This window comes from Salvelinus namaycush, chromosome 24 (genome assembly GCF_016432855.1).
Source record: "Salvelinus namaycush isolate Seneca chromosome 24, SaNama_1.0, whole genome shotgun sequence".
Lineage (NCBI taxonomy): Eukaryota > Metazoa > Chordata > Actinopteri > Salmoniformes > Salmonidae > Salvelinus > Salvelinus namaycush.
Genome location: NC_052330.1, coordinates 16458333 through 16485563, shown reverse-complemented (window position 1 = coordinate 16485563; position 27231 = coordinate 16458333). Strand labels below are relative to the sequence as shown.

The following is a 27231-nucleotide window of genomic DNA, read 5'->3' as shown; positions in this document are numbered from 1 at the left end:
TCTACAGTGATTGACTTGGATTTAACAAGTGACATCAATAAGTGATCATAGCTTTCTCCTGGATTCACCTGGTCAGTCCATGTAAAGAGCATGTGTTGTTGATGTTTTGTATAATCATTGTATATTTATATGACAAATGAATGCTGAATGCCATTGAATGGTTACTCCAATGGTTATTCCAATCTGGCTTTAAATTGCCATGTTCTCTTATAATCCACCTGGCACAGCCAGAAGAGGACTGGCCACCCCTCAGAGCCTGGTTCCTATCTAGGTTTCATACATGGTTCCTGCCTTTCTAGGGAGTTTTTCCTAACTACCGTGCTTCTACATCTGCATTGTTTGCTGTTTGGGGTTTTAGGCTGGGGTTCTGTATGGCAGTGTGTGACATCTGCTGATGTAAAAAGAGCTTCATAAATACATTTGATTGATACTCCCCCACCTTTTATTCTAAAGCACAATCTTTTCTAGATTTTTTTGTTTAAACTGTTTCTTGTTGGTTAACTGATCCAAATTCCGCATTCACATGCTAGTCGGAACTAGGAAACTCTGACATGTCGACTTGCTAACTGGTTGAACGCGGCACCTGTATAACTACAACCAGGTAGCAAGTTGGCCATTTCTGAGTTTCCTAGTTCCGATTTGCACGTGAACGTGGCAATATTCCCATTGGGAAATGTTAATTTGATTTGTGAAATTATGTTCAGACAAAAGCTTGAAATAGTTTTTCTGCCCATGTTTTACTTTAAATTACAATAGCCATACATAAGCATTTGGATAGCATATCTGTCTATTTGCTCTAGTGTTGGTTTTTATTCTCCAAAGAAATTTAACTACAGTATGAGATGGTAAGACAAAACGTAGGCTGTGATGCCAATCTTCAGAAGTCATGGTTTGTAAATGAGTTGGTTATGAATGTCATATGTCCATGTAAGCAAATGAAATGCCCAAAGCTCACCCATCAGTGGGTGTATTTAATATAGTCAATCGTTTTTACTGGTCTGTGATCAGTTATACAATTTTAATTCAAATTAATTAACATTACAATTAAAGCAGAAAAGCGGATACTAGACCTGTCCCAAGAAGCAGCAAGGGGTCACATGACTCTACGCTTTTTCCACTGGTCAAGATCCATTCTGTGCCTTTATTTCCGGAAGTGCATCTTCAGATTGTCAGATATCCCAGATCCAAGGTTCGTAAATATCACTTCCATAATATTGTACAAATTAGACTTGTGGTTTTAGATTTTCGTTCTTCGTATTTGTCCATTAGGAAATTAGAAAGCTAGTTCGCTAGGTAGCTAACGTTAGCTACAGTACATTAGCTAGCTAGTTGGGAGTTGCTGCTGTCACATTTGGGTGGGTAACGTTATTCATTAGTCGTATTCCGTTGCAAAACGTTTACTCCAAACATGAATTGTTTGCAATGAAAACGAGAGTTTCTATTGGACATATTCAGTAAAGGCCTCGTCTCGTTCTGTTTGATTCCTAGAGTAAACGGTTTTGCAACGGGAACCGACTAATTTACCCCCCCATCATTTAGTCTACGTTACAGACTAGCTCCTTAGTAATATTCACGTCTATTTTGTTGTTGGTAGCTATCTAGTAACATTATACGAACAATGTAGTATGAAATAGGTTTTACAACCCGTCTAGCCTACATAGTGAGAAGCTAGCTAAGCTTAGCCAAGCAGTTGTGCTAGCTGCTAGGCCATCAGTGTACACGTCAAAGCAAGACCGTCATTGATTGTTGTCATCAAGCCACAGCCAACAAGTAAGATACGTTTACTGTCATATCACCAGTCTTTTATTTGTAGATAATCAGGCCAATTTATATACAATTATATATGTTTGAGTATTGTTAATTGATGTCCCTGTCCCTATGCTTCATCTATCAGACATCCAGCTTTTACCATCCAAGCCACAGAATGACTCATTGGTTCCACCGAAACCCATTGAAAGCAACTGCACCTGTTTCCTTCAACTTCTATGGAGTTGCTGGTAGCCCATCAGCAAATAAGATATGCAAGTATGTACATGTGTACACTGTAATTGATATCCATTCTATGACAATTGACCCTTCGCTAAGCCCCTCCCCTTCCCTTGGTTACTCTTACAACCTCTGACAACATTTTTCCCTGGAAGCCCAATAGAGCTAGCAGGAAATTAGTTGCCTCAGGTTCGTTCAGCCTATCCTAAGGTGGACTCGGGTTTTGGGATAAATGCAGAAAATAAGTGAGATTAACACAGGTTTAGGAGATCTTATATGTTTTGTCCTATGAGATAATATCAGTCAGTTAACATGGCCTTTATGAATTATGAAGCCTTTATGTGCTTTTTTTTTATTACTTCAATTCTTAGCTGATTTAGATTTTCTCATAGAACATCACGTATAAGATCTCCTAAGCCTGTGTTTAGCACAGGCCTTATTTTCTGTGTTTATCCAAAAACCCTACAAAAATGGCATTCAATTCCAAATAAGCTTTGTCCAACGAGCCATGGCGGAGTTGGAAAAAGACGCCATTACTATTTCTCTCTTCCTGAGTCAACCGCTGGCGAAATCCCCTGACAATGATCTTAAACTGTGTTTCTCAATGAAATTGAACTCAGACTATCCCTTGCTAATCAGGAAACATTTGGGTATGTTGTGGTGGACTGGTATTACAATTGGTTCACAGGAACCTGGTAAAATTATGTTTGTAATATACAACGGGTGGGTCTAATCCTGAATGCTGATTTGGTTAAAAACTAATTCCAGCAGGTGTCTATTCCACAAGTTACCACTGGATAAATCTATGACTTTAAATTGCCTATTTACTCTGTTCCATCTGAGTCCGCAATCCGCCCAGCCAGGCAATTTATAAACTTGATCTCCACTATAAAGAGCCTCTAGACATTATCTTACATTTATTTTAGGCTAACATTTCGTTTTCAACAGCGGAGATTTGTACAAACCTTGCTGTCTGTCTCTCCGACATTTACATGTTTCAATATTCAAATTCGATCTCCAGCTGTCCCGTAGTAATGAACGTGTCGGGAGGAGACAGACAGACAGACAGGTAGGCAGCTTTAGTCAGCCAGTCAACCATGAATCATCAAAATTTCACGGGTATATACAAAGAACTATCAATAGAAAACAGGTCAAACGAAACGAAGTGCAGGTAGTTTGAAGTCTTTCCAGCTTTAGTTTGAAGTGATTGTGTTAGCTGTGTTGTAGGCTAGCTCTCGGTAAATACCCATTAAATTGCTGGGAGATTACACATGGAGTGTGCGACTTTCTTTATTTTGATAGTTTGTAGTTTATTTGCCGTTAGTCAGCACCTCCACACAAACTATTTTCTGAGTGTGTGCCAGCTCATGTTTTTTTTTGTAGGCTAGCTCTCGAACATAAGTGTACTGACGAGAGTGCACATTTTATATGCCAGGTAAAGTCGTGCATCATTAGCTTATTGTTATGGATGTATCCAAATAAATGTCACTTGAAAACTGCTTATGCAAATACAGCTACTTTGTTGTTGTTCTGGCTGCACTGTTTGATGTGACTGTAAGTTAGTCATAGTTGGCGAGCTAGCAAGCAAGGGATAAGAACGCTGGCAGTCAGTATGGCAATGGATCATTTAGAACGAACAACTGGGTCACGTCCATAGATACAGAACAAAAAGACTTAACGACTGGGTCACGTCTCTGGCAATGGAATCGATAGAACGAACTACTAGCCAGCTTGGGTAGCAACCCTAGATTTGTGTCGGGAATACAGTTACCAGTCAAAAGTTTGGACACACCTATTCATTCAGGGGTATTTCTTTATTTTTACTATTTTCTGTATTGTAGAACAATAGTGAAGACATCAAAACTATGAAATAGCACATGGAATCATGTAGTAACCAAAAAAGTGTTAAACAAATCAAAATATATTTTAAATTTGAGATTCTTCAATGTACCCACACTTTGCCTTGATGACATCTTTGCACACTCTTGGCATTCTCTCAACCAGCTTCATGAGGTAATGACCTGGAATGCATGTCAATTAACATGTGTGCCTTGTTAAAAGTTAATTTGTGGAATGTCTGTCCTTAATGCGTTTGAGCCAATCAGTTGTGTTGTGATAAGGTAGGGGTGGTATACAGTAGATAGCCCTATTCTACAATGTAGAAAATAGTAAAAATAAACAAAAACTCTTGACTGAGTAGATGTCCAAACTTTTGACTGGTACTGTATATCTTGTGGAAGGATGAAATAGTATGAATACATTCATAAAAATAAAGTTTTTAATAGAAAATATATCAATCATTATTATTTTGAATAAAAGTGATAATGCCCTCGAAGCCGGTGTTTGTAGGATATATTGGCATGGTTTGTCGGCTCTCAACTTCGTCTCGTGCCTAACAACACCAGTGCCAATATATCCTCCAAGAAACGGCTTCTCTGGCATTATCACTTAAGTGTAGCTAGTAGAGGTCGACCAATTATGATTTTTCAACACCGATTTATTGGAGGACCAAAAAAAGCCGATGCCGATTTTGTATTTATTTAAAAAAAAATGTATTTATTTTTTCTTTATTAATATATATATATATATATATATATATATATATATATATATATATATATCCGGAAACTATAATTTCGAAAACAAAATGTTTATTCTTTCAGTAAAATACGGAGCCGTTCCATATTTTATCTAATGGGTGGCATCCATAAGTCTAAATATTGCTGTTACATTGCTCAACCTTCAATGTAATGTCATAATTATGTACAAATCTGGCAAATTAATTACTGTCTTTGTTGTGAAGATCATTTCTTCCTACAGTTCGCAACGAGCCAGGCGGCCTAAACTGCTGCATATACCCTGACTCTGCTTGCACAGAACGCAAGAGAAGTGACACAATTTCCCTAGTTAAAAGAAATTCATGCTAGCAGGCAATATTAACTAAATATGCAGGTTTTAAAAAATATACTTGTGTATTGATTTTAAGAAAGGCATTGATGTTCATGGTTAGGTACACATTGGTGCAACTTGCACTTGTTAAATCATCACCTGTTTGGCGAAGTAGGCTGTGATTCGATGATAAATTAACAGGCACCGCATTGATTATATGCAACCCAGGACAAGCTAGATAAACTAGTAATATCATAAACCATGTGTAGTTAACTAGTGATTATGTTAAGATTGATTGTTTTTTCTTAGATAGGTTTAATGCTAGCTAGCAACTTACCTTGGCTCCTCGTGGAATGCAATGTAATCAGCCATAATCGGCATCCAAAAATGCCGATTACCGATTGTTATGAAAACTTGAAATCGTCCCTAATTAATCGGCCATGCCGATTATGTCACCCTCTAGTATTATGTCACCCTCTAGTATTATGTCACCCTCTAGTATTATGTCACCCTCTAGTAGCTAGCCATTGCTCTGAATTCACTGTCAGTGTAACGGATGTGAAACGGCTAGCTAGTTAGCGGGTACGCACTAATAGCGTTTCAATCAGTTACGTCACTTGCTCTGAAACCTAGAAGTAGTGGTTCCCCTTGCTCTGCAAGGGCCGCGGCCTTTGTGGAGCGATGGGTAACGATGCTTCGTGGGTGACCGTTGTTGATGTGTGCAGAAGGTCCCTGGTTCGCGCCCGTGTCGGGGCGAGGGGACGGTCTAAAGTTATACTGTTACATTGATGCTGTTGACCCGGACCACTGGTTGCTGCGGAAAAGGAGGATGTTGAAAGGGGGGTGAGTGTAACTGCAGACTAGTAATTAGTATCGAAGATTTGCTCTTATTCTGTCGGTATCAATAGTCTCAGAGTTTAACCATTTCCACCAGTGTAGCCAATGTTCCACGTGGTTTGGTTAGGTATTCAACAACTGAGGAATGCATGGTCTCTACTCAAACCTTAGCTCTCTCGGTAATCGAGGTACGCTTGGTCTGAAGTGGGCTTCTCCAGGTGGGGTTTATATTCGGAACAGCAGAAAAGGGCTGTCCCATGACGGCAGATCAATGTCTGTGCGCATGGGGCGGGCCAATGACTTAATCCAATTCCCTTTTAAAATGTAACTATCTTTCATTATCATTCATTGTATAAACAGAGTTATGGTAATGTGGCTGTATTGTCTCTAGTGAGGTCACAAACATTAGACAGAATGGACCGGTCGTAGCTGGATTCTCCACTGACCGTTTACACATTCTCCACAACATGGATATTGTTCAGTTCTCAAGTTCTGTGAGGTAGAAGAAGTTCCTTTGTTCTACTGTGAACCCTGTCTCTATACTGCATGGCCGGGGGGGAAGAGAGTCTCCTCTAGGAATTTACGACCTGAGATAACAGAGCCTGGGTGTAGGGGAAAAAAGAGATGGTGAAAGAGAGGGGGATGGTACTCGCTATACCCAAAGAGGGCCACGTCTTGACACCACTTTTGGAGCTAACTAGTGCTCTCAAATTGTATTATGATGTCGACAACATGGGAGTTGCATTCATAACATTGTTAACTTAGCTAGCTAACATACATTTTGAGAAAACAACTTTTATTAAGTGGCTAGCTAGCTAGTGTAACAGGGTTATATTGGTGATTCCCCTTGCCACTTTATTGTTAAGCCAATGGGTTTTTGGTTTTAGTTTTGTCTTGCCGTCACCTACTCAACATGGCATCTTATTGGCTGGTTTGCGTAGCTTGCTTACGAGGGAGGATGTTTCAGTTAGAATCGTCCCAGTGAACAAGCACCAAACCAGCGGTAAGTTGTTGGTTGCAAAGCACTGTACATCAAAAGTGATTTTTATACTCCCAAGTGATGATTTAAGTGTACAATTTATATAAATTTGTTTGTAAATGTTATTCGAACATCACACATAAGATGCAGTGTTTTTTGGAGAATATTGGTTGTGCATTTTGGTTGTAAAGAATTCCCGCCAGTACTAGCTAGCAACTTACTGTGTCTGGTGGGGGGGTTCATATATTTTGTACAGTGCGTGAGTGCAGAGTTGGATGGTGAGCCGTGCATTGCATGACGTGCAATTTTGTGCTGTTCCTATCAGAATAAATCTCCATGACTGGTGCTACACTTTGGAGTTCGTGTCGAGGATTGATTGTACACAACGCAAGAAGAGTACTGTTACAGTGGTGCCGTGACCGTTGTTCTGGATCGGATCATCCTTCGCTGGATTTCCATCTCAGAACTTCGCCGTGGTTGCCGTTGAAGAACCAGATAAGACGTTGCTGGTGCAGTATAGTGCGATATCGCATTTCGCCACAAGAGGGCGCCACCAACGTTTTATTATCGAAATTGATGATTTCTCTGGCTGAGACTTCACAGATAAACTATATAACTTTTGTGTTACTTGTTTATTTGCAATTCTAATGTATATCTGATATAAGTAGGGTGAGTTTTACCTGTGTACTAGATATAGGTTAGATTTTGACGTGAGGTTAAAGAAAGAAATATATATATATGCATTTTTTTTGCTAGTTACATTTTTATTAGTGTGTTGATTTCCCATTGTTAAAATGGAAGGTGTTGGGAGAGGTAGGGGTTTCCTGTCATTTAATCTGTCACCATCTATTGGTAGGGGTTCAGGCAAAATTCCAGTTGCTTCTACACCTATGCCTAAACTGGAGGGTTTTGGGAGTTTTGATGATAGTGTACCCATGGAAACGCCCAAGGATGTGTATGACAGAGTTTTGCCAAATACAGGGAGTGGGGAGGTCTCCATGGATTTCATAGCAGACATAGTACAGCAGATTGGTCATTCCATTGGGGAGAACATTGCCTCCTGTTTGGAGTCAAAGGCAATTGTTGGACATGTTGGGGACAATGTTATGGGGAATGCATGCAGCTCTAGGGGTTTGGATGTGTCGGGCCTGAACCTGGTATTGAAGTCTGATATCAGGGAACCGGTGTACTTTCGGGGGGATGGCTCTGAAAAGTGCACAGTGCATGAGTGGGAGGATATGGTCATGGTTTACATGCGTAAGAGGAATGTATCTGTGATGGACCAAGCTGTTGAGGTTATGGGTAGGCTTATGGGAAGGGCCCGCGATGTTGTTAAAGTGGGCATACGCAGCAATCCCTCCGTTGATTTATCTAAAGGCCCGAGTCCCATCTTTGACATACTGAAACAACATTTTAGTGACACTGCTTTTTCAAGCATGCCCCTCGCTGACTTTTATGCCACATTACCTCTGACTGATGAACAACCATTTGAATATTGGCTCAGACTGAACAGGGCTATGGAGGTTGCTGAAGATTGTCTAAAGAGACAGAAAAAAAGTGTTGAAGACCCATCTCGTGAGCTCACAGTCATGTTCATCAGACACTGCCCTAACGCTGAACTGTCCCTTATCTTTAAGTGCAAGCCATTACAGCAGTGGACTGCTGCAGATGTTCATGAGAGGCTGGATGAATACAGGAGGGAGCAGAGGTACTCTCACTTATCTAAGGTGACCCCAGCCATCACAACAATGAAGCAGGAAGTTGGTGCTGTCATGCCGATCACCATGCCTGCTGTGAGGCCCAACATGGAAGTACCCAATACGTTGCCTTACCCAGCCCAGACTATTCAGGGCTCAGCTGAGCCGATGGAACGTATCCTTGCAATGCTGGAGCGTGTGCTGGAGCAGAGACCACAACAGTCTGACCATAGGTTCCAAAAAGGGAATAGGAGCAAAGTGAAGTCTAATGGGCCATGTAACGTGTGCGGGGATGCTGGACATGATACTTACTTTCACTGCAGGGCCAATCACCTCTGCTTTCTTTGTCATGTAGCTGGCCACGCACGCTCTCAGTGCCCCAAGGCCGCAGCTCTGAGCACAGCTGGTGGAGTCCCTACAGTAACCACTGCTCAGCTCCCGGAAAACTAGTAGGCCTGAATGTAGAAGGGGAGAGTGTTGGGCCTTTTGTAGAGTCCCCATCGGTGAGAGCTGTTGATTTGGAGTCTGTATATAAAAGTGTTTGTGACGAAATGGAGACTGAGAAGAGTATCATAATGCAGAACACACAGAGGCTTTCTGCACATGATGATTTATTTTATGCCAAGGTGTTAATAGGAGGAGAAGTGGAAGTGAGAGCTATGCTTGACAGTGGATCCATGGCTTGTACCTTGAGCTCTAGGGTCTTACCTGAACTGTTGCGTGCAGGAGTGTTGAAAAGTCCATCATTGAGTCCTACAGAGGTAGTCTTGGTTGGTTGTGGTGGGTTGAAGACGAGGCCTTTGGGAGTATGTGAGCTGGAGATGGAGGTGTACGGATGTAGAGTTGCCGTGCCTACACTGGTGGTTGAAGGCCAGAGTGATGACCTCATCTTGGGCAGCAATCTCCTAAAGCACTTGATTCGCCACCTGAAGACGGATGGAGATCTCTGGAAGAGGGTTTATACTCCTGTGTGTGACGGGGGTGAGGAGAGCAAGCTAATCAATATGATGGCTAATGTGGAGAGATGGAGAGACGGTGAAGTACCTGACAAAGTTGGAACTGTGAGACTAAAAGGGGCTGTGACTCTAGAGCCTATGCAGGAGCACTTAGTCTGGGGCAGACTACGAAACACTCAGAATCTATCAGCGGGCAGTGCTGTTCTCATTGAGCCCAGCAGTTCAAGGTCAACACCAAGGTCAATACTGGTAGGGAGGACAGTAGCTCTATTGCGGGGGGATGGGTGGCTCCCTGTTAGAGTGATAAACCCTTCTCAGAAGACAGTGACTTTGAGACGAAACGCCACTCTAGCCGATGTCTTTCCTTGCATGGCTCTAGAGGACTTTGACTGTTCGTGTGTGAATGATGATTCATCAGCAGCTTTGCAGCAGCAAGTGCAGAGAACGGCTGATATACTCACTGACTGCCAAGATGACTTGACACTGACTGATGACGGTTCCAGCCAACTTCACGATACTGACGGACCTGACAGTTCAAGCGATCCTGAGGTCTTACGTGACTTAGGTTTGACTGATATTGATGTCAACTCCTGTCAAGCGTCTCCTGCTGGTAAGAAGAAACTCATCCAGCTCATAGCTGAGTACCAGTCTATTTTTTCCAGGCACAAGTTGGATTGTGGAAAAGCTTCCGGATGTCTTCACCGCATTCAACTGAGTGATGAGAAACCCTTTCGGATGCCCTACCGACGCCTTTCACCAAATCATTATGAGAAGCTCAAACAAGCATTGAATGAGATGGAAGAACGTGAAATCATAAGGAAGTCTAGTAGTGAGTTCGCCTCTCCCCTTGTCCTTGTATGGAAGAAGTCTGGAGACCTGAGACTCTGTACTGATTTTCGTTTGTTCAATGCTCGCACCATCAAAGACGCCCACCCACTCCCTCACCAGGCTGACGCACTGGCTGCTTTAGGTGGAAATGCCTTTTTCTCGACAATGGACCTTACCTCTGGCTACTACAATGTGGAAGTGCATGAGGATGACCGGAGATTCACAGCTTTTACGTCGCCATTTGGATTGTACGAATACAATCGTATGCCACAGGGGTTATGTAATAGTCCTGCAACCTTTATGAGGATGATGCTAAACATCTTTGGGGATCAGAACTTTCTTAGCCTGCTGTGTTACCTTGACGATGTCTTGGTCTATGCGCCCACTGAAGATCTGGCTATACAGCGCCTGGAAATGGTTTTTGAGCGTCTCAAGGCTCACAACCTGAAGTTGTCGCCAAAAAAGTGTAACTTTCTGCAGAGGTCTGTGAAGTTTCTGGGGCATATCATTAGCGCGGATGGTGTAGCTACAGACCCTGAGAAGGTGAAGGCCATTACAGGAGTAACAGAAGCTGATCTGATGGAAGATGGCACTGACATTCCATCTCAGAAGAAGTTGAGGTCATTCCTTGGGATGGTGGTGTATTATCAACAGTTCATTGAAGGTTGCTCGACCATTGCAAAGCCTCTCTTTGGATTGACTACTGGACACAAGGCTCCACGCTGGAAAAAGAAGCAACGCTCACCTGTCAGGAAGTTGACGGCTGCCGACTGGACAACAGAATGCAGACAGGCCTTATTCCAGCTAAAGCAAGCCTTACTGGACCAGGTTTTGTTGGCCCACCCCAACTTCGAAAAACCCTTTCTACTCTCGGTGGATGCGTCCAGCAATGGCTTAGGTGCTGTGCTGTCCCAGGTGCAGGAACAGGGAGCTACAGCGAGACCTATAGCCTTCGCGAGCAAGTCCCTCAGTTATGCGCAGTCGAGGTATCCTGCGCACAGGCTCGAGTTCTTTGCCATGAAATGGGCTATCTGTGACAAGTTCCACCACTGGCTACGGGGGCAGCACTTCACGGTATGGACGGATAATAATCCCTTGACATACATTCTGACCAAAGCAAAGCTTGATGCTTGTGAACAGAGATGGGTCGCCAAGCTGGCACCGTACGAGTTTGACATCAAGTACATCCCTGGAAAAATAAATGTTGTTGCAGATGCTTTGAGCAGAGAGCCCTTCGTACGACCCAGTGCACTCCATCGCCTGACAAGGGTCCCGTACGAGACCTTACTAGCTGAAGCCGACGCTGTGCGCACAGACAGAGTGCAAGATGTGTTTCGCTGGTCCAGCCACCCCTTTGACAAAGCCTCTGACTCCAACGAAGTGGTCATTAGCTGTCAGGCTACTGTTGACCCATCTGGTGCTTTATCAAGACATGAAGTTGCAGCTGTTCTTCATTCACACAGGTGCTGGGGTGATGAAGTGGGCTCACATGCACTGCTGTTGCCACAGCTTCCACAGGCTGTTATGCCATCAGAGCAGACCGATGTCGATGTTCTGCCACACGACCGACTGATGAGTAAGCAGCGTGATGACAACGTGATCAGCAGAGTGATCTTCTTTGTGGAGAGGGGGAGAAGGCCATCCCGGAGAGAGCGTTCCCATGAGACTGTTGAGGTTTTGTGTCTTCTCAGAAGTTGGGACAAGTTGACCATGAAGATGGGTGTACTGTATCGTGTTTCAAGGAATGTGGTTACAAAGAGGAAAACGTATTTGTATGTGGTTCCAGCCTCCATGAAAGCAATGGTGTTGAAGGGTGTCCATGATGAAGCTGGTCACCAGGGCCAACAGAGAACAGTCTACCTGACAAGACAGAGGTTCTTCTGGCATGGCCTGGAGAGGGAGGTAAAGGCATATGTGAAGTGCTGCAGGAGATGCGTCGTGAGCAAGACTCCTGATCCGGAAGCAAGAGCTCCTCTTGAGAGCATAATATTGAGAGCATAATAACAACTGAGCCTCTTGAACTAGTGTGCATAGACTTCTGGTCTGCAGAAGATTCTTCAAACAAGTCCTTGGATGTGCTCGTTGTTACTGACCACTTTACCAAATTGGCTCATGCCTTCTTGTGTCCGAACCAGTCTGCTAAGTCAGTAGCTCATCAGTTGTGGAACAACTATTTCTGTGTCTACGGGATGCCTCGCCGTATACACTCAGACCAGGGAGCCAACTTCGAGAGCGCTTTAATAGCCGAACTGTTGAGTGTTGCAGGGGTTCAGAAGTCTCACACCACGCCGTACCATCCGATGGGGAACGGGTCCTGCGAAAGGATGAATAGGACGTTGGGAAACATGATCCGGGCCCTGCCAACGAGAGCAAAGCACAGATGGCCTCAGGCGCTGAAGTCCCTCACATTTGCGTACAATTGTACAATCCACGAGACCACAGGCTTTGCCCCTTTCCTGCTAATGTTTGGGAGGACGCCAAGACTGCCTGTTGACATAGTCTTTGGCTCTGTCATAGAGAACCCAGAAGTTGTCGACTATGACCAGTTTGTTCAGTCTTTGAGGAGAGATCTGAAAGAAGCCATGAATACAGCACAGGCATCTGCAGCGAAGCAGTTGAAGAGGCATGCTGACCTTTATGACAGAAGAGTCAGAGGAGCACCAGTGGAGGTTGGGGATCGAGTGTTGCTGGCTAACAAGGGGGAGCGGGGAAAGCGGAAGCTCGCTGACCGTTGGGAGGATACTGTCTACCTTGTCACTGGGTTGAATGCTGACAGCCACACTTTTAAGATTCAGAACAGCTCCACTGGACGGGAGAAGACGGTACATCGCAACCTGATAATGCCAGTCAACTTCCTTCCTCTTCCCCATGCTGCCGTTGATGAGGGAACAGACATGTCTGGATTAACAGAGTCTGAGGGCATGAATGACAGCCTTATGGTCTCAGCTGCCATGGACACTGCAGTGGATGATGATGCTGAGTACAGAACAAGAGTGTGGGTGTCAGAATTGCCTTCTGAAGGAACAGGTGACACAAGCCTGGAGGGTGATGTGCGATCCTTGGATGCTCAGGATGTTCCACCTTTGGATTCGGTGGGAGATATACTGCAGCTGGAAGGTCTGCCTCGATCAGAGAGTCTTCAAGAATCTGACCGAGACCGTAACAGTGTAGTGAGTGAGCTAATTGACCAGTCTACTTACGATATCCGTACTGACCTACCAAACTCGGACCATTCCTTACCTGATCAGTTACAGACGGACTGTGTTGACAGACCCACTATTGCAACAGTACAAAACACTGTTACCCCTTATGCAGTTGAAGGTAGTCGGGGTCGTATTAGGTCAAGGGCAGGAAGACTATTTAAACCAGTGTCAAGACTGATTGAGATTATGAATCAGCAGACAGTTAGCTCTTGAAGGTTCAATATGTGAATAGAGGGTCAATGGTATTGACATCTTTTATTTGTTTTGCTTTTACATCATTGTGACCATGATTAGAGGTTGCAGGATGGTAATGTGACGGATATGATCAACTCTCTTATGGTAGTTTATTTTATTACTTGGATGTTTTAAAGTCACTGAGTGTACTTAACATGTAACAGGCATGTTTACCTATGAGGGCTAAGGGGATTGATCAACCGCTTTTCACTCTAATTCTCAAGGAGAATAGTCTAATGACTGGAATATTTAGTGACTGATTTAAAGCAGGGTCTGCATCCTTGATATACACAGCTTTACCTTTTAGTTTCTCTATTAGGTAGTCTAAAAATATATCTAATTTTTTTCTCTACATTATTCTGTACATATGTTGAGTGTCTCTGTATCTGGTATGTTTGCACAGTGCCGTTTTGTATTTTTATTATTTTTCTTTGCAAGTGGAATTCAGTAGGGGGGAGTGTAACAGGGTTATATTGGTGATTCCCCTTGCCACTTTATTGTTAAGCCAATGGGTTTTTGGTTTTAGTTTTGTCTTGCCTTCACCTACTCAACATGGCATCTTATTGGCTGGTTTGCGTAGCTTGCTTACGAGGGAGGATGTTTCAGTTAGAATCGTCCCAGTGAACAAGCACCAAACCAGCGGTAAGTTGTTGGTTGCAAAGCACTGTACATCAAAAGTGATTTTTATACTCCCAAGTGATGATTTAAGTGTACAATTTATATAAATTTGTTTGTAAATGTTATTCGAACATCACACATAAGATGCAGTGTTTTTTGGAGAATATTGGTTGTGCATTTTGGTTGTAAAGAATTCCCGCCAGTACTAGCTAGCAACTTACTGTGTCTGGTGGGGGGGGTTCATATATTTTGTACAGTGCGTGAGTGCAGAGTTGGATGGTGAGCCGTGCATTGCATGACGTGCAATTTTGTGCTGTTCCTATCAGGTACATTGTTAAAGATATTATATTGTATATTGTAATTGTATTATTTTGGTAACTACATGGCCCAGTGAACAAGCACCAAACCAGCGTGCGTGAGTGCAGAGTTGGATGGTGAGCCGTGCATTGCATGACGTGCAATTTTGTGCTGTTCCTATCAGAATAAATCTCCATGACTGGTGCTACACTTTGGAGTTCGTGTCGAGGATTGATTGTACACAACGCAAGAAGAGTACTGTTACACTAGCTAGCATTAGCAACGTTTGGCAGTCAATGAGACAGAGCTAGCTAACCAGCTGAGGTGGCAAACAATGTAACAAGTATAATTTCAGATTCAAAAAATACTCCAACCACAGGCTCTGCATTTCAGGAATCAGAGAATCAAGTACTCCTGGTGCACTGTTCAACTATTTAGCCATTTAAACATTTATTTTTAAAGAAAACTCTCCGGGTTTGCCATACCCCTCACTGGCTTTCATGCGATTTAAATGTCAGCTTATCCAAGGTGTCTGACTCGACAACAGTTGCTATCCATTGGAGCACTGTGATTGGTTGCCCAAAATTCTGCTGCGGGGCTTAGCGAAGGGTCAATTGAGAACACATGATTGCTTGACTGTTTACATTTCTCTCCTCAATAGTGACTTGAGGACATCGAGGGCCAGACTCTTGGAGATGTTCACAGATACCACCTGCGATCCTGAGATCATGAAAAATGCCACAGATACTTATTTCTCACTCTTACAAGGTGAACTTGTGCTGTTTGTTTATGCCTTTTCTCCTCTGTCTTTAGCAGTGCTTACTGTTTTGTAGTGTTTTTGTGTGGTCTTTCTACACGCTGCTCATCATGCATCACTATTCCTTTTTTTTCTATTAATAATCAGTTTCTGGTCTTTTGATTGCTTGACATGACATAGGATTCATTGCATCTCTGGATGGCACCAAACAAGAGAACAAGCTTCGGTTCATGCAGAACTTCAAGTGGACTGACACTTTGCAAGGAAACACCCCAAGGTAAAGCCTTCTAGCCCATAGGTGGTTAGTTACCTCCATCAGCCCCACAGTCAGAGCTCTACACATACAACATACAGTAAATGTCAGTCAAGGTGTTAGTTACAATAGGTCGTTATCAATAAAACGCCACAATACGGTGTTCAATTTACCTGCTGCGGGGAAAGGAGACTCCCAGCCCTGCTAAAAACATTGATAACTGCGTGTCATTTCAGGGATTGTTAAATAAATGTTCACTATTTTGTTGTAATATCACCTCTTGAAGAGCATAGTCAGAACTACACATTTCCGATTATTCCATGCAAAACAATTGTGCAAATTTTGCTCTGTCATCAGAGTTATACAGCAAATAACTGCATGCTTTTCATGGTCAGTAAACATCAAATTATCAAGTAATTTCAGATACATCAGTGTAGCCTCACGATATACAGTACCAGTCAAAAGTTTGTACACACCTACTCATTCAAGGGTTTTTATTTATTTTTTACTATTTTCTACATTGTAGAATAATAGTGAAGACATCAGAACTATGAAATGACACATGGAATTTCTGTAAATCTTAATGCATTTGAGCCAATCAGTTGTGTTGTGACAAGGTAGGAGGTGGTATACAGAAGATAGCCCTATTTGGTAAAAGACCAAGTCCATATTATGGCAAGAACAGCTCAAATACGGGAAATGACAGTCCATCATCACTTTAAGACATGAAGGTCAGTCAATCCGGATAATGTCAAGAACTTTTAAAGTTTCTTCAAGTGGAGTCGCAAAAACCATCAAGCCCTGGAATGAGTAGGTGCGTCCAAACATTTGACTGGTACCGTAGGAGGGCAACAACCCAGCAGCAGGACCGCTACCTCCGCCTTTGTGCAAGGAGGAGCACTGCCAGAGCCCTGCAAAATGACCTCCAGCAGGCCACAAATGTGCATAAGTGGACAGTTTGATTTCACAGAAGTGTGATTGACTTGGAGTTACATTGTGTTGTTTAAGTGTTCCCTTTATTTTTTTGAGCAGTGTATATATATATATATATATATATATATATATATATATATATATATATATATATAGTATACAGACCCATTGCTATGTAAATTAGCTATGAGACTTGAAATTGAGCTCTGGTGCATTCTGTTTCCATTGGTCATCCTTGAGATGTTTCTACAACTTGATTGGAATCCACCTGTGATAAATTCAATTGATTGGACATGATTTGGAAAGGCACACACCAGTCTATATAAGGTTCCGCAGTTGACGGTGCATGTCGGAGCAAAAACCAAGCGATGAGGTTGAAGAATTGTCTGTAGAGCTCCGAGACAGGATTGTGTCGAGACACAGATCTGGGGAAGAGTACCAAAAAATGCAGCATGGTGGTGGCATCATGCTGTGTGCATGTTTTTCAGCGGCAGGAACTGGGAGACTAGTTAGGATCGAGGGAAAGATGAACAGAGCAAAGTACAGAGAGATCCTTGATGAAAACCTGCTCCAGAGCGCTCAGGACCTCAGACTGGGGCATAGGTTCACTTTCCAACTGGACAACGACCCTAAGCACACAGCAAAGACAACGCAGGGTTTCTGATTGTCCTTGAGTGGCCCAGCCAGAGCCTGGATTTGAACCTGATCTAACATATCTGGAGAGACCTGAAAATGGCTGTGCAGCGACCCTCCCCATCCAACCTGACAGAGCTTGAGAGGATCTGCAGAGGAAAGTGGGAGAAACTCCCCAAATACTGGTGTGTCAAGCTTGTAGCGTCATACCCTAGAATACTCAGCTTTAATTGCTGCCGAAGGTTCTTCAACAAAGTACTGAGTAAAGGGTCTGAATACTTATGTACATGTGATATTTAACTTTTTTATTTTTAATACATTAGCAAAAATGTCTAAACCTGTTTTTGCTTTTTCATTATGAGGTATTGTGTGTAGATTGAGGGGAAAAAATAATTTAGCATTTTTTAGAATAAGACTAACGTAACAAAATGTGGAAAAAGTCAACGGGTCTGAATACTTTCCGAATGCAATGGATAGGCTATCCTCGCAAATCAAAGTTTACAAGATCAATTTATGTTTACTGAACATGAAAAGCATGCAGTTACATGCTCTGATGATAGAGCTAAATGTGGAATAATTGGAAATGTGTAGTTCTGACTATGCTGGGGTCTCCTTGCCACCCAGCAACTAAATAAAATGCTCTGCACTGTATTGTGACGTTTAATTGAGAACTACCTATAGCTTTGTCTTGGTTCTTTTGTATTTCCAGCTGACATTTTATAAATGTGTTATTACATCATTACTCAGGCTCAACATTTTATTTAGTTCTCTCACCTCAAACAGATGTTTCCGTCCATTATTGAAATACACGGTCTCTCTCCAATACTATTATTGTTATTAACATCCTGTCTCATTGTCCCTTTAGTGCCCAACAAGATGCTATTTTTGAGCTGGTCTCCATGGCCTTCAATGTTGCAATTTGGCACACCAAGTTTGCCTCAAGACTTGCAGGAAAGGAAAAGTATGTGTTTATTTTCTGCCTTACTAATTTATTCTCATACAATATATCTGATTATGCAAGAAAGGTCATTTATGACCTTGATGTAATTTCACACTTGTTCCATTGACATATCAATATTGTAAAGGGAACATATTAGCATTCTAATTTTCACCCCTTTTCAGTGTAACTGAGGTAGAAGCAAAAGATGTCCACAGGAGCCTGAAATTTGCTGCTGGGATTTTCAAGCACCTCAAGGTGAATAGCTTATATTGTCTCTGTATAATGACAATTATATTAATGTTTTATTTGAAATGCTTTTCAAGACACCTAAAGTCACTTTGCATAGTGAGATAATCAGCAAGTTAAAAAAGCACACTGATAAACCCATCAACTCTGGTTCCCATATTGCTCACTTTACATTAACCTCAACACATGGTGAACAATGTGAATACATTACAGTATCATCAACCTGAACACAAGTTGCTGGTTGTTGGTGCATGGTTGTCTCTGGCAGCGCACCTGTCCTCCTCTCTGGTCTCTCCCCTGTAGGAGGTCCACATCCCCCGCCTCATCACCCCAGCGGAGAAGGGCCGGGACCTAGAATCCAGAGTCATGGACACCTACATGGTCCAGTGCAAAGCAGAGGCACAGGAAGGTAGCTACACTGGACTCAATCAACTTCTCTGCATAATTATTAGGGTCAGGAGCTGACAACGTGTCTTGGCTGGGAAAAACTCTGGAGTCTTATGGCAATCTCATGGCAGTGTGTATGTGGGATTACACTGAGTGAGAACAGGACTTACGATATCATAATGCTGTAAAATTATATCAGCATTTAACTTAATTTTTGATGTTTGCAGTGACGATTGCCAGAGCGATTGAACTCAAGCATAACGCCACTCTCATTGCAGCCTTGGCCTTCGAGACCGCAAACTTTTACCAGAAAGCTGGTAAGTATTTAGGGGTTTCCTGTCACATCCTGACTTTGTTGCATTTTTGTAATGATCTTATATAGGAATGTCTCGATCTAACCACTGTTGGTCCTCCCGATCACTCAAAATAATGTTATCCTCTCGGTCTTCACAGACCACACACTGAACACCCTGGAACCAGAGTGCAGCAGTAAGTGGAGGAAGTACCTCCAGCTGAAACAGCACTTCTACATGGCCTATGTATGTTCTTGAGCAGTCTAGACAGTTGAGAGAGTTTGTTTGTTTTGATTGTTCTGTAAATGCTAAGATACTAATTCTAATGATGCTATTATTTGTCACTTCCAGGCATATTGCTACCATGGACAAACTCTCCTCGTGAGCGACAAGTGTGGCGAGTCAATAAGATCTCTCCAAGAAGCAGAAAAGTGTTGGTATTTCTGTGCTAGATTGTGTTTTGCATTTTTTAAGCACTACACAGATGTTTCTTCATCTTAACAATTGTAAACACTTATAGCGCTTGCTTGCTGTGTTTAGGCTACTCCAAAGCCGAGGCTCTGTGCAAAGAGTACCGTCAGACCAAAGGGCCGGGTAGCACAGCCAAGCCTTCTGAGCAGCTCTTCTTCACCACGCTGAGTGGCCTGATCAAAAATACATTGCAGAAGTGCGAGAGAGAAAATGGATTCATGTGAGTAACACACACATCCAGTATAACATGTATTTGTGTATAGTAAATAACAGTAAGTAGTTGTAGCATTTATACACAAATGTCATTTCTCCAGATACTTTCACAAGGTCCCGGCCGAGGTGCCCCAGCTAGAGCTGAAGGCTAGCTATGGCCTGGCCGAACCAATATCCTTTGAGTTCCCAGCCCTCAGCGAGCAGTGCACCCCTGAAGTCTACACCACTTTTGACCTCACCAAGGGGGCCAAAGCTGAGAATGTAATGCTGCTCAGACATTTGGCACTGCAACAGATAATTTGGTTACTATAGCTTTGTCTTCACATATTTTGTCTTGTTACTGATAATAATCACGTAAAGACACAAAGGATTTTGTTAATTTGCTTGTCTGGTTCTCGAACAAATGGTTTCACATTTTTCCCTCTCACCATTTTGATTGCAGGCCAAACCCAAGCAGGAAGAAGAGGTTAAGCCAATGAAGGAACCAGATTTGAAGCCTCAGAAAGATACAGGCTGCGTCATATCATAAACAGAGATGACCGGGGGGGGTGACAAGGACAAGAAAAACATGACTGTATGGATTTATTAATGCATTGGTTTGTTTTATCTGTAGTGTTTTTATGATCAGTGATTTACAGTAGCATGACCATCTGTTGTAGTTCATTTTATACATAGTTGTTTTCTATTTTTTTATGTTCATGATCAAATATTATTGGGTCAGACTTTATATTTGAAATGCTCTCTCACTAGTCCTGTTGGGGATTTTGGATCTTTATTTATTGCTGTCATTTAAGAAACGGACAATTAATATAGTAAGAACTTATAACACTCCACGATGAATATCCAATAATTTGTAGAAAAAATCGTATGTTTTCAATTTTATTTTTCAATCGCTGAGATTCTCTAATTGAATCACAGTTTTCTTGCAACTGAAAGGACACTGTATATACAGGATCACATTATTCATACACAAGGCTAGTCATTGCTGGGTATGACCTGTATTTATGATAATAACCATTGTTTAATATTCCCCTCTTTATTGGAGACTTGAGGACTAGGCGGTGCTTGTATTGGGTCAGAATAACCTGAACAATGCCGGCTGTTCAGTAGGAACATGGAATAACATCTGGGAAGTTCTCCGGAAAGCTCGATGTTCTGAACGTTCTAAGTAGAAATGTCACGCATGACTACTCTGCACGAGAGAGGAGCAGGCCTGTTTTACATGAAACCTTTGAACGTTCCATAACATTGTGCCCTATGGAAGGTGATGTAGGTCTTCCTGACGCTAAGAAAACTGTTGTTAAAAAAAATAAAGAAAACTCAGACTAGTGGCCATGGTTGCTGTTCTGAAGGATCGGTGTCCCGCTAGCGGGACAACTTCCAGTGAAACTGGAGGGCGCGCAATTCAAAATATTTTTCCACCAGCACAGGTTTCATACGTTCACATATAACGATTAAATATTCACTTACTTTTTAAAATCTTCCTCGGATTTGTCATCCAAAGGGTCTCAGCTATAACATGTAGTGTCGTTTTGTTAGATACATTCCTTCTTTATATCCCAAAAAGTCAGTTTAGTTGGCGCCATCGATTTGAGTAATCCACTCGTTCAACTTGCAGAGTAAGGAATCTGAAAATCTACCCCTAAACTTTGTTTCAACAAGTCAGAATACGTTTCTATTTACTCCTCAGATACCGTAAAATGTAATCAAACTATAATATTTTTTTCCGGAAAGAAGTATGTTCAATAGGAAACCGGTTTTAGCAGGTGCGTAATGTCTTCATGGCGCGCGCAAACATCAATTTCCAAGACGTGTGCTTCTAAAACTGATATTTCTCATTTGTTTTTGAAATTACAAACCTGAAACCTTGAACATAGACTGCTGACAGCCTGTGGAAGCCATAGGAATTGCATCCAGGGAGCTAATTTTCAATATGACCTTTTCTCTTGCAGTTCTAGGATGGTCTTTAAAAAAATTAAAAAATCTGGTTGGTTTTTCTTTGGATTTTCTCCGACCATATCTTTTGTTATATTCTCCTACATTATTTTAATATTTCTGCAGACTTCAAATGTTTTCTTTCCAATGGTACCAATTATATGCATATCCTGGCTTCAGGGCCTGAGCTACAGGCAGTTTACTTTGGGCATGTCATTCAGTCAGGAAGTGGAAAAAAAGGGCCTATCCTTAATTAAGACTGGATTTATCAGTGATTGACAAGTGCAGGAACACTAGAGTAATGGTTAATGAAGAAAGAAATGGACTTGACAATCTGATGTCATTCAAATATGATGTCAATCATAACCTACTTAAACCATTTCAGTGAAGGGAGTAATGTTGTACTATGGCACATTATTTTACACATGGAAAATTGTTGGATGAAGTGGCCTACTATGTATGTAAATGAATCAAATGAATTACAAATGTTTGTTTTATCTGTAAATGACAACGATATACTGTAGTTTTTAGAGTACTGATTTGCTGTAATTGCCTAAGAGTTGTTTTTGAAAATATGTTAATGACAGCTAGCGTCTACTGAGGAGGTACAATAGGGGGAAAAGTAACCCCCAGTATGGTATACTAACTTGCCAATATATTAAGAAAATTGTGCATTCTTTCTGTTCAACCTCAAAGCACTTATAATGCACTTATAATGCATTATAATGCCTTTGCACTTTAAATCTTATTAGTCACACAGAAATTAAGAACATATACAACATATATGTTATCTCTACAATACCTTTTTATTCTTGGAACAATTAATTTTCACATTTAAGGAACAATTAGATTTATTTTTAATTAACGCATTTATGAAAACAGTTTGCTGTAGCATAACAATGTTTACACAAGTCAACCTGAAGGTCATTACTCTTCATCTAATGGTGCCCTTCATGGAAAATGTTTCAAATAAAAATGTCAAGAAACCTTGGGTTACTATTTTATGTTGCAATCAAACACTTATTTTCCTGATGTAAGAACAGGGTGTCTGTGCTGCACTCAAGTATCATTAGCCAGAGGAACCAACATCACTCCATATAGCAGTTAACAATAAACCTTGAAATTCTACACAGTGGAACAAGCCCAACCCTCAGCCTTACAAGAAAACTGAAATTAGTAGCCTGTCATCCAATGACCGCAGTCTCTGACTGGTGTACATAGTAAGCATGACTAAAACGTGTTTCTGGTGTGTTGAGTATCAGGTTTCAAACTAATGTAGGACCCAGTATCTTGCTTTTTTTTCTGTTGCCTTGATTGACCATTCCAGTGCCATCAGAGTGGAGGAAATGTATGTACTCTGAGCTGAGAAAACATTTTTGCTCTACAGGCAGCAGAACAAGGAAAGGAAAACCATTTATTCAGTGTGAAGAATGAGCGACAGTTTCAAGGAAGTAAGTGCTGTTCATATGTAGGCTAAAGGGTTTACCTGTCATAAGGTTAGACATTTCTTTATAAATACGTCTTCAGTATCTCTCAATTCAGAGCTACTTTTATGATTGTTTCCTGTATGGAGCATACTAATAGCCCTTTAAGACTATCCCTTGGCAAATAGATGGCGTCAGTAGAAATTGCTTATCATAAGCTAATGTAGTACGCACACACACCATTATCAAGCACAACCACAGACCTTATGTTTTATGAATTGATTATGCAGGACGGGTATGAGAGGATAAGGGGTCATTAACAGTGTGTGTCTCTCGGGGTCCTGACATTTAGGAGAGACAGTTCAGAGGTCCTTCACTGTCCCTGCAGAGGAGGGTCATCCATTTCGCCAGCGGTGAGACTCTGGAGGAAGATGACAGTGAGGAGGAGGATACATTACAAGAGGAGGTGTTTAGGGAGCCTGAAGACATGGTAGGGAAGTGTTCAAACAGTTAAGATTTTGATTCTTAGTATAAATAATGTTTAGTCCATGAGCACAGTTGGAATGCAGCACTAATCTGTGTGTGTGTTTTAGCCCAAACTCCCATGGAGAGCTTTTACTTGGTCTCTGGGCAGGAAGTCATTGCGCAGTAAGTTGCATTCCATTCATGTGTGCTCTTGAAACAATTTTTAAAAAGCATTGTCTTACATAACATGTTATTGCCTTCAGCTTGTGATTTTCTTGGGGAAAAACTGTCTGGTCTACTTGGCCTCAACACTGCCAAATACCAGTATGCTGTAGATGAACATCAGCGTGACAACAAGGTAAGGTACATACAACATTACACACACATATGGCCAGGAGTCTTTCTTGACCACATAAGAGTCATGGGTTTTTCCTGACCATGTGAGCTGACTAGGTACAACCTGGTGATAGGCACTAAGCCCCAGAGTTGTTCTCTGGTCAGGTAAAGTGGTCAGGAAAAGTTTCTGGACCTACACATAAAGCCTGCACAACATAGTCAGAAATGTAGACCACATATGCACTTGTTTCCAATCTTCAGTCAAATTCTAAGCTCTTGATTAAACATACACCAACTTAAAAAATTTAGCAGTCACACTCAAACAGAAGTCTTTTTCTAAACCGAATTGAAAAATGTTTAAGCTAGCGGTTTTGTTCCCTTCTAGAACACAGGGAGTAAAGACACCGAATGCTCCTATGAGAAAAGAAGGGAGAGAATCCACCTTTCTTCGAGGATGAGCAGTGAATATGGTGCCACAAGCTCCCACGGAGTCCCTGCTGGTTCTCAAGCCACTGAGCACAGAACTACAGGATCCCACAACATGGGTTATCGAGATGATAATGAGCACTGAATAAGAACTAGGCTAATAAACAAAACAAATGTTATTTGTCATATGCGCTGAATACAACAGGTGTGAAATGCTTACTTACATTTTTTTTCCCATTGTTTGTTAAGTTGTAAGTTAAAAAAAAGAAGCTAAATAAACTAAAGGAAAAATAGTAACACAATAGTATGCATTGAAAGCATTAAACTTGTTGTGCTAACAAACTAAGAGAGCAAATATTTATATTGCTGTGTGTATTTGTTGGTGTTCCTCTGTGATTTCTACTGTATTGCACTTTATCTGACTATATTAATACAATTCTGAAATGTTCATAAAAAACATGCAGAATACATTTTCATTGCATGCCTTCAGTTTAATTGAATTTCTGACTAAATGTGTTTTGTACATTATGCGTGAAAATATCGAATAAATATTCTGGATAGCACAGAACATAGATAATTGCTGTGTATAACTGATGACTGTACACTTTGGCTAGCGATAAAAATTATCGACGAGGATGGGATTCGAACCCACGCGTGCAGAGCACAATGGATTAGCAGTCCATCGCCTTAACCACTCGGCCACCTCGTCGTAATGCTTCCTGATGTAAAAGAGTTAGCTTTATCAAATCTCATGAACTTCATCATTTACCGGGCTGCAAATGCTACTGCATGTTTGTTTGTTTTGTATTTTTCGCAACATTTAACGTTGCATTTTAGAATTGTTCTGTTTTGATTTTCATAAATAAAATGTATTTGTTTTAGCTAGCTAGTTACATATGTCTCAAGCATTGTGGAAGCTAATTTAAAGCCAATTTATGCTTGATCTGGATGTGTTGGAGGCACCGTATGGATGGTGTGACGCATTTATAGTGCCTCTGGAGGCATGCAGAGGCCATATTGAGCTCTGTACCGCATCGCTGTGCGCCTCTGAAATGTTGTAACAATGTAGATGGCTTCGTATAGCTCCGCATTGACATGATTGGTTAACGGTAGGTGAGTGCGGAAGGTCCTGTATAAACACAAACTCACTTCCTTGTCAACTTCCTTCACGACAGCTCTGCGCTGCCCGTGGAACGCAAGAAGTGTGAATGCCCTGACTTCAGCAGAGGCCATATCTTCGTAAATGCTGCACAGCCAATGCAGAGTTCGGACTGACCATGTAAAGCCTTTTAGCCAGCAAGTAAGCGTTTCAAGTTTGACCTATCAGCGTTTGGAAAAGATTTGATACGCATGCGCACTGTCTTTGAATTCAAAACTAATAGTAGCAGCAGCGAGTGCTTTGAAAGCTAACGTTAGCTAACATGCAAATGGCTGACAGAATCATTTCGGCTGTTTCGGATTACCCTGAGTTGTATAACATAACTTTAAACTCATACAGGGATTCACAGAGAAAGGCAAGGGCATGGAGGGCTGTAAGTCTGCAAGTGGAAATGCCTGGTAAGGTCAGCTTGCTGCTAGCAATAGCTTGCTAACTACCCAGTTAACGTTAGCTAGTAAGCTAGCCAACTAGCTAGCTATAGCTACCTAGCTACTTGAACTGTTGTTGACCAAACTTTCTCTCACCTAGGTAGCTACGTACCTAGCTACATCCTTAGCTAGCTAGCTACCTGCCAATTGTTATCCCCCCAAATAAAACAACAATGTGATCCCTGCAATAAGGTAAATTAGGTATAAATACATGTTTACATAACATTTAAGAAATGTCATGTGTGTATTTTAATCATGATCAGACTATCCGTAGGTCAGATTGAGATTGCTCTATTTGTGTTAGATGCAGATATCCTTACCCCACTCCCCTCTTCTTTTTGTGTTACGTGTAATTTGGGGTGTTTAGTGGATGACTGTCGGAATAAATGGAAGAACCTGAGGGACACTTTTGTCAAATTCAAGCGGGCTGAGCAGCAGAGGAGAGCATCTGGGGAGCTGGACATTCACAAGAAGACCTGGATGCACAGCAGGAGCATGTCCTTCCTTACCCCCTTCATCCAGGCCAAGGGCTTGCAAGGAGACACCACAGATGACTTGGAAGAGGAGGAAAGGGAGAGGAACAGGGAAAGTGCCACAGAAGGTGTGGACGATAAATCAGCCTACATTATCCATGAGATCGAGGGGGACCAGGCAGATGATGAGGATGCTCCCTCTCCTGACACTGTGTCGGAATCCAATGGGCCCAGCCGGAAGAGGAGGTGGCAGATGGATGGGATGGACGGACTGGAGGACATAGAAGATGAGATGTTCTTCTTTAGTTTGCTCCCGTATCTTAGGAAGCTCCCCCATAGAAAGAAGAGTGCTGTAAAATTGAAAATACACCAACTTCTACATGAAGCAGCATTCCAATAACCCACTGCCCAGCCCCTGCCCTCAATTCTGTTTCCATGGTTTTGTAAACACAAGCCTTCATTTTGTCCTGTTATCAACTATTGTTCTATATTCAGTTTGATACTATGCCTGTTTATGGTTATTGCAAAGTCAAGTGTTAACAAATAAACACTTTCAACATTTGAGGGCCTGAATTGCTTACTTTGTCTGCGAGCAATTCTCCCACATTTTCAAAATAATAAAACATTACACTCTTCACCTTGGGCTGATGCGATTGGAAACCATTAGCAAATGTGATGCTACCAGTTGAGCAAGGTTAAACATTATGCGAATCATTGAAAAATCCAGGAGGCGAGGGAAGAAGTGCCAACACAAGTAGTGTTTGTTTTGAATGCAGAAGCAGAGAGGTACTTTCAATACTTACCAGGTGGGGGCAGTCACAGTCACTGTCAAAGAAAAAAAGTTATTTCTCCAGCCAAGGAGTGTTGTCCACCATCAGTTTCCTTTATGGACTGAGCTGAACCTGTTATTATTAACTAACACTGATTTGCATGGG

At 41.8% G+C, this 27231-nt stretch overlaps 3 protein-coding genes and 1 non-coding gene across 6 annotated transcripts; 3 read left to right on the top strand and 1 right to left on the bottom strand.

The window, feature by feature from the left end:
* The first annotated feature begins 1112 nt into the window (after window positions 1–1112).
* Window positions 1113–21103, top strand: LOC120019013 (BRO1 domain-containing protein BROX-like). Of its 3 annotated transcripts, none has more exons than XM_038962198.1 (13): window positions 1113–1189; window positions 1895–2025; window positions 15186–15292; window positions 15462–15558; window positions 17966–18061; window positions 18223–18295; window positions 18590–18695; window positions 18901–18990; window positions 19127–19212; window positions 19318–19399; window positions 19507–19657; window positions 19752–19911; window positions 20093–21103. In XM_038962198.1, the coding sequence occupies exons 2-13, from the start codon at window positions 1925–1927 to the stop codon at window positions 20177–20179; spliced, it is 1236 nt and encodes a 411-aa protein (XP_038818126.1). In that variant the 5' UTR covers window positions 1113–1189; window positions 1895–1924; the 3' UTR covers window positions 20180–21103. The 3 variants fall into 3 exon arrangements, with proteins under 3 accessions (XP_038818126.1, XP_038818128.1, XP_038818127.1); XM_038962199.1 differs by lacking the exon at window positions 1113–1189 and adding an exon at window positions 1196–1770; XM_038962200.1 differs by lacking the exon at window positions 19752–19911.
* A 225-nt stretch (window positions 21104–21328) lies between these two features.
* On the top strand, window positions 21329–25120 carry LOC120019443 (protein FAM177A1-like). Its single transcript, XM_038962734.1, has 5 exons — window positions 21329–23036; window positions 23362–23499; window positions 23603–23657; window positions 23738–23832; window positions 24196–25120. The coding sequence occupies exons 1-5, from the start codon at window positions 23016–23018 to the stop codon at window positions 24379–24381; spliced, it is 495 nt and encodes a 164-aa protein (XP_038818662.1). The 5' UTR covers window positions 21329–23015; the 3' UTR covers window positions 24382–25120.
* Window positions 24864–24945, bottom strand: trnas-gcu. Its single transcript has one exon. It is a non-coding gene; the product is annotated as a tRNA-Ser (tRNA).
* A 465-nt stretch (window positions 25121–25585) lies between the features above and the next one.
* On the top strand, window positions 25586–26858 carry LOC120019442. Its single transcript, XM_038962733.1, has 2 exons — window positions 25586–25793; window positions 26191–26858. Exons 1-2 carry the CDS (start codon window positions 25658–25660, stop codon window positions 26694–26696), a joined length of 642 nt encoding a protein of 213 aa, XP_038818661.1. The 5' UTR covers window positions 25586–25657; the 3' UTR covers window positions 26697–26858.
* Window positions 26859–27231: the final 373 nt, after the last annotated feature.

Coding starts and splice junctions, on each gene's coding strand:
- LOC120019442 (XM_038962733.1), top strand. CDS start 25,658: ATGCAAATGGCTGACAGAATCATTTCGGCTGTTTCGGATTACCCTGAG. Junction 25,794..26,190: donor TCTGCAAGTGGAAATGCCTG/GTAAGGTCAGCT, acceptor TGGGGTGTTTAG/TGGATGACTGTCGGAATAAA.
- LOC120019443 (XM_038962734.1), top strand. CDS start 23,016: ATGAGCGACAGTTTCAAGGAA. Junction 23,658..23,737: donor GGGCAGGAAGTCATTGCGCA/GTAAGTTGCATT, acceptor TATTGCCTTCAG/CTTGTGATTTTCTTGGGGAA. Junction 23,833..24,195: donor AACATCAGCGTGACAACAAG/GTAAGGTACATA, acceptor GTTCCCTTCTAG/AACACAGGGAGTAAAGACAC.
- LOC120019013 (XM_038962198.1), top strand. CDS start 1,925: ATGACTCATTGGTTCCACCGAAACCCATTGAAAGCAACTGCACCTGTT. Junction 15,559..17,965: donor TTGCAAGGAAACACCCCAAG/GTAAAGCCTTCT, acceptor TTGTCCCTTTAG/TGCCCAACAAGATGCTATTT. Junction 19,213..19,317: donor AGCACTTCTACATGGCCTAT/GTATGTTCTTGA, acceptor TGTCACTTCCAG/GCATATTGCTACCATGGACA.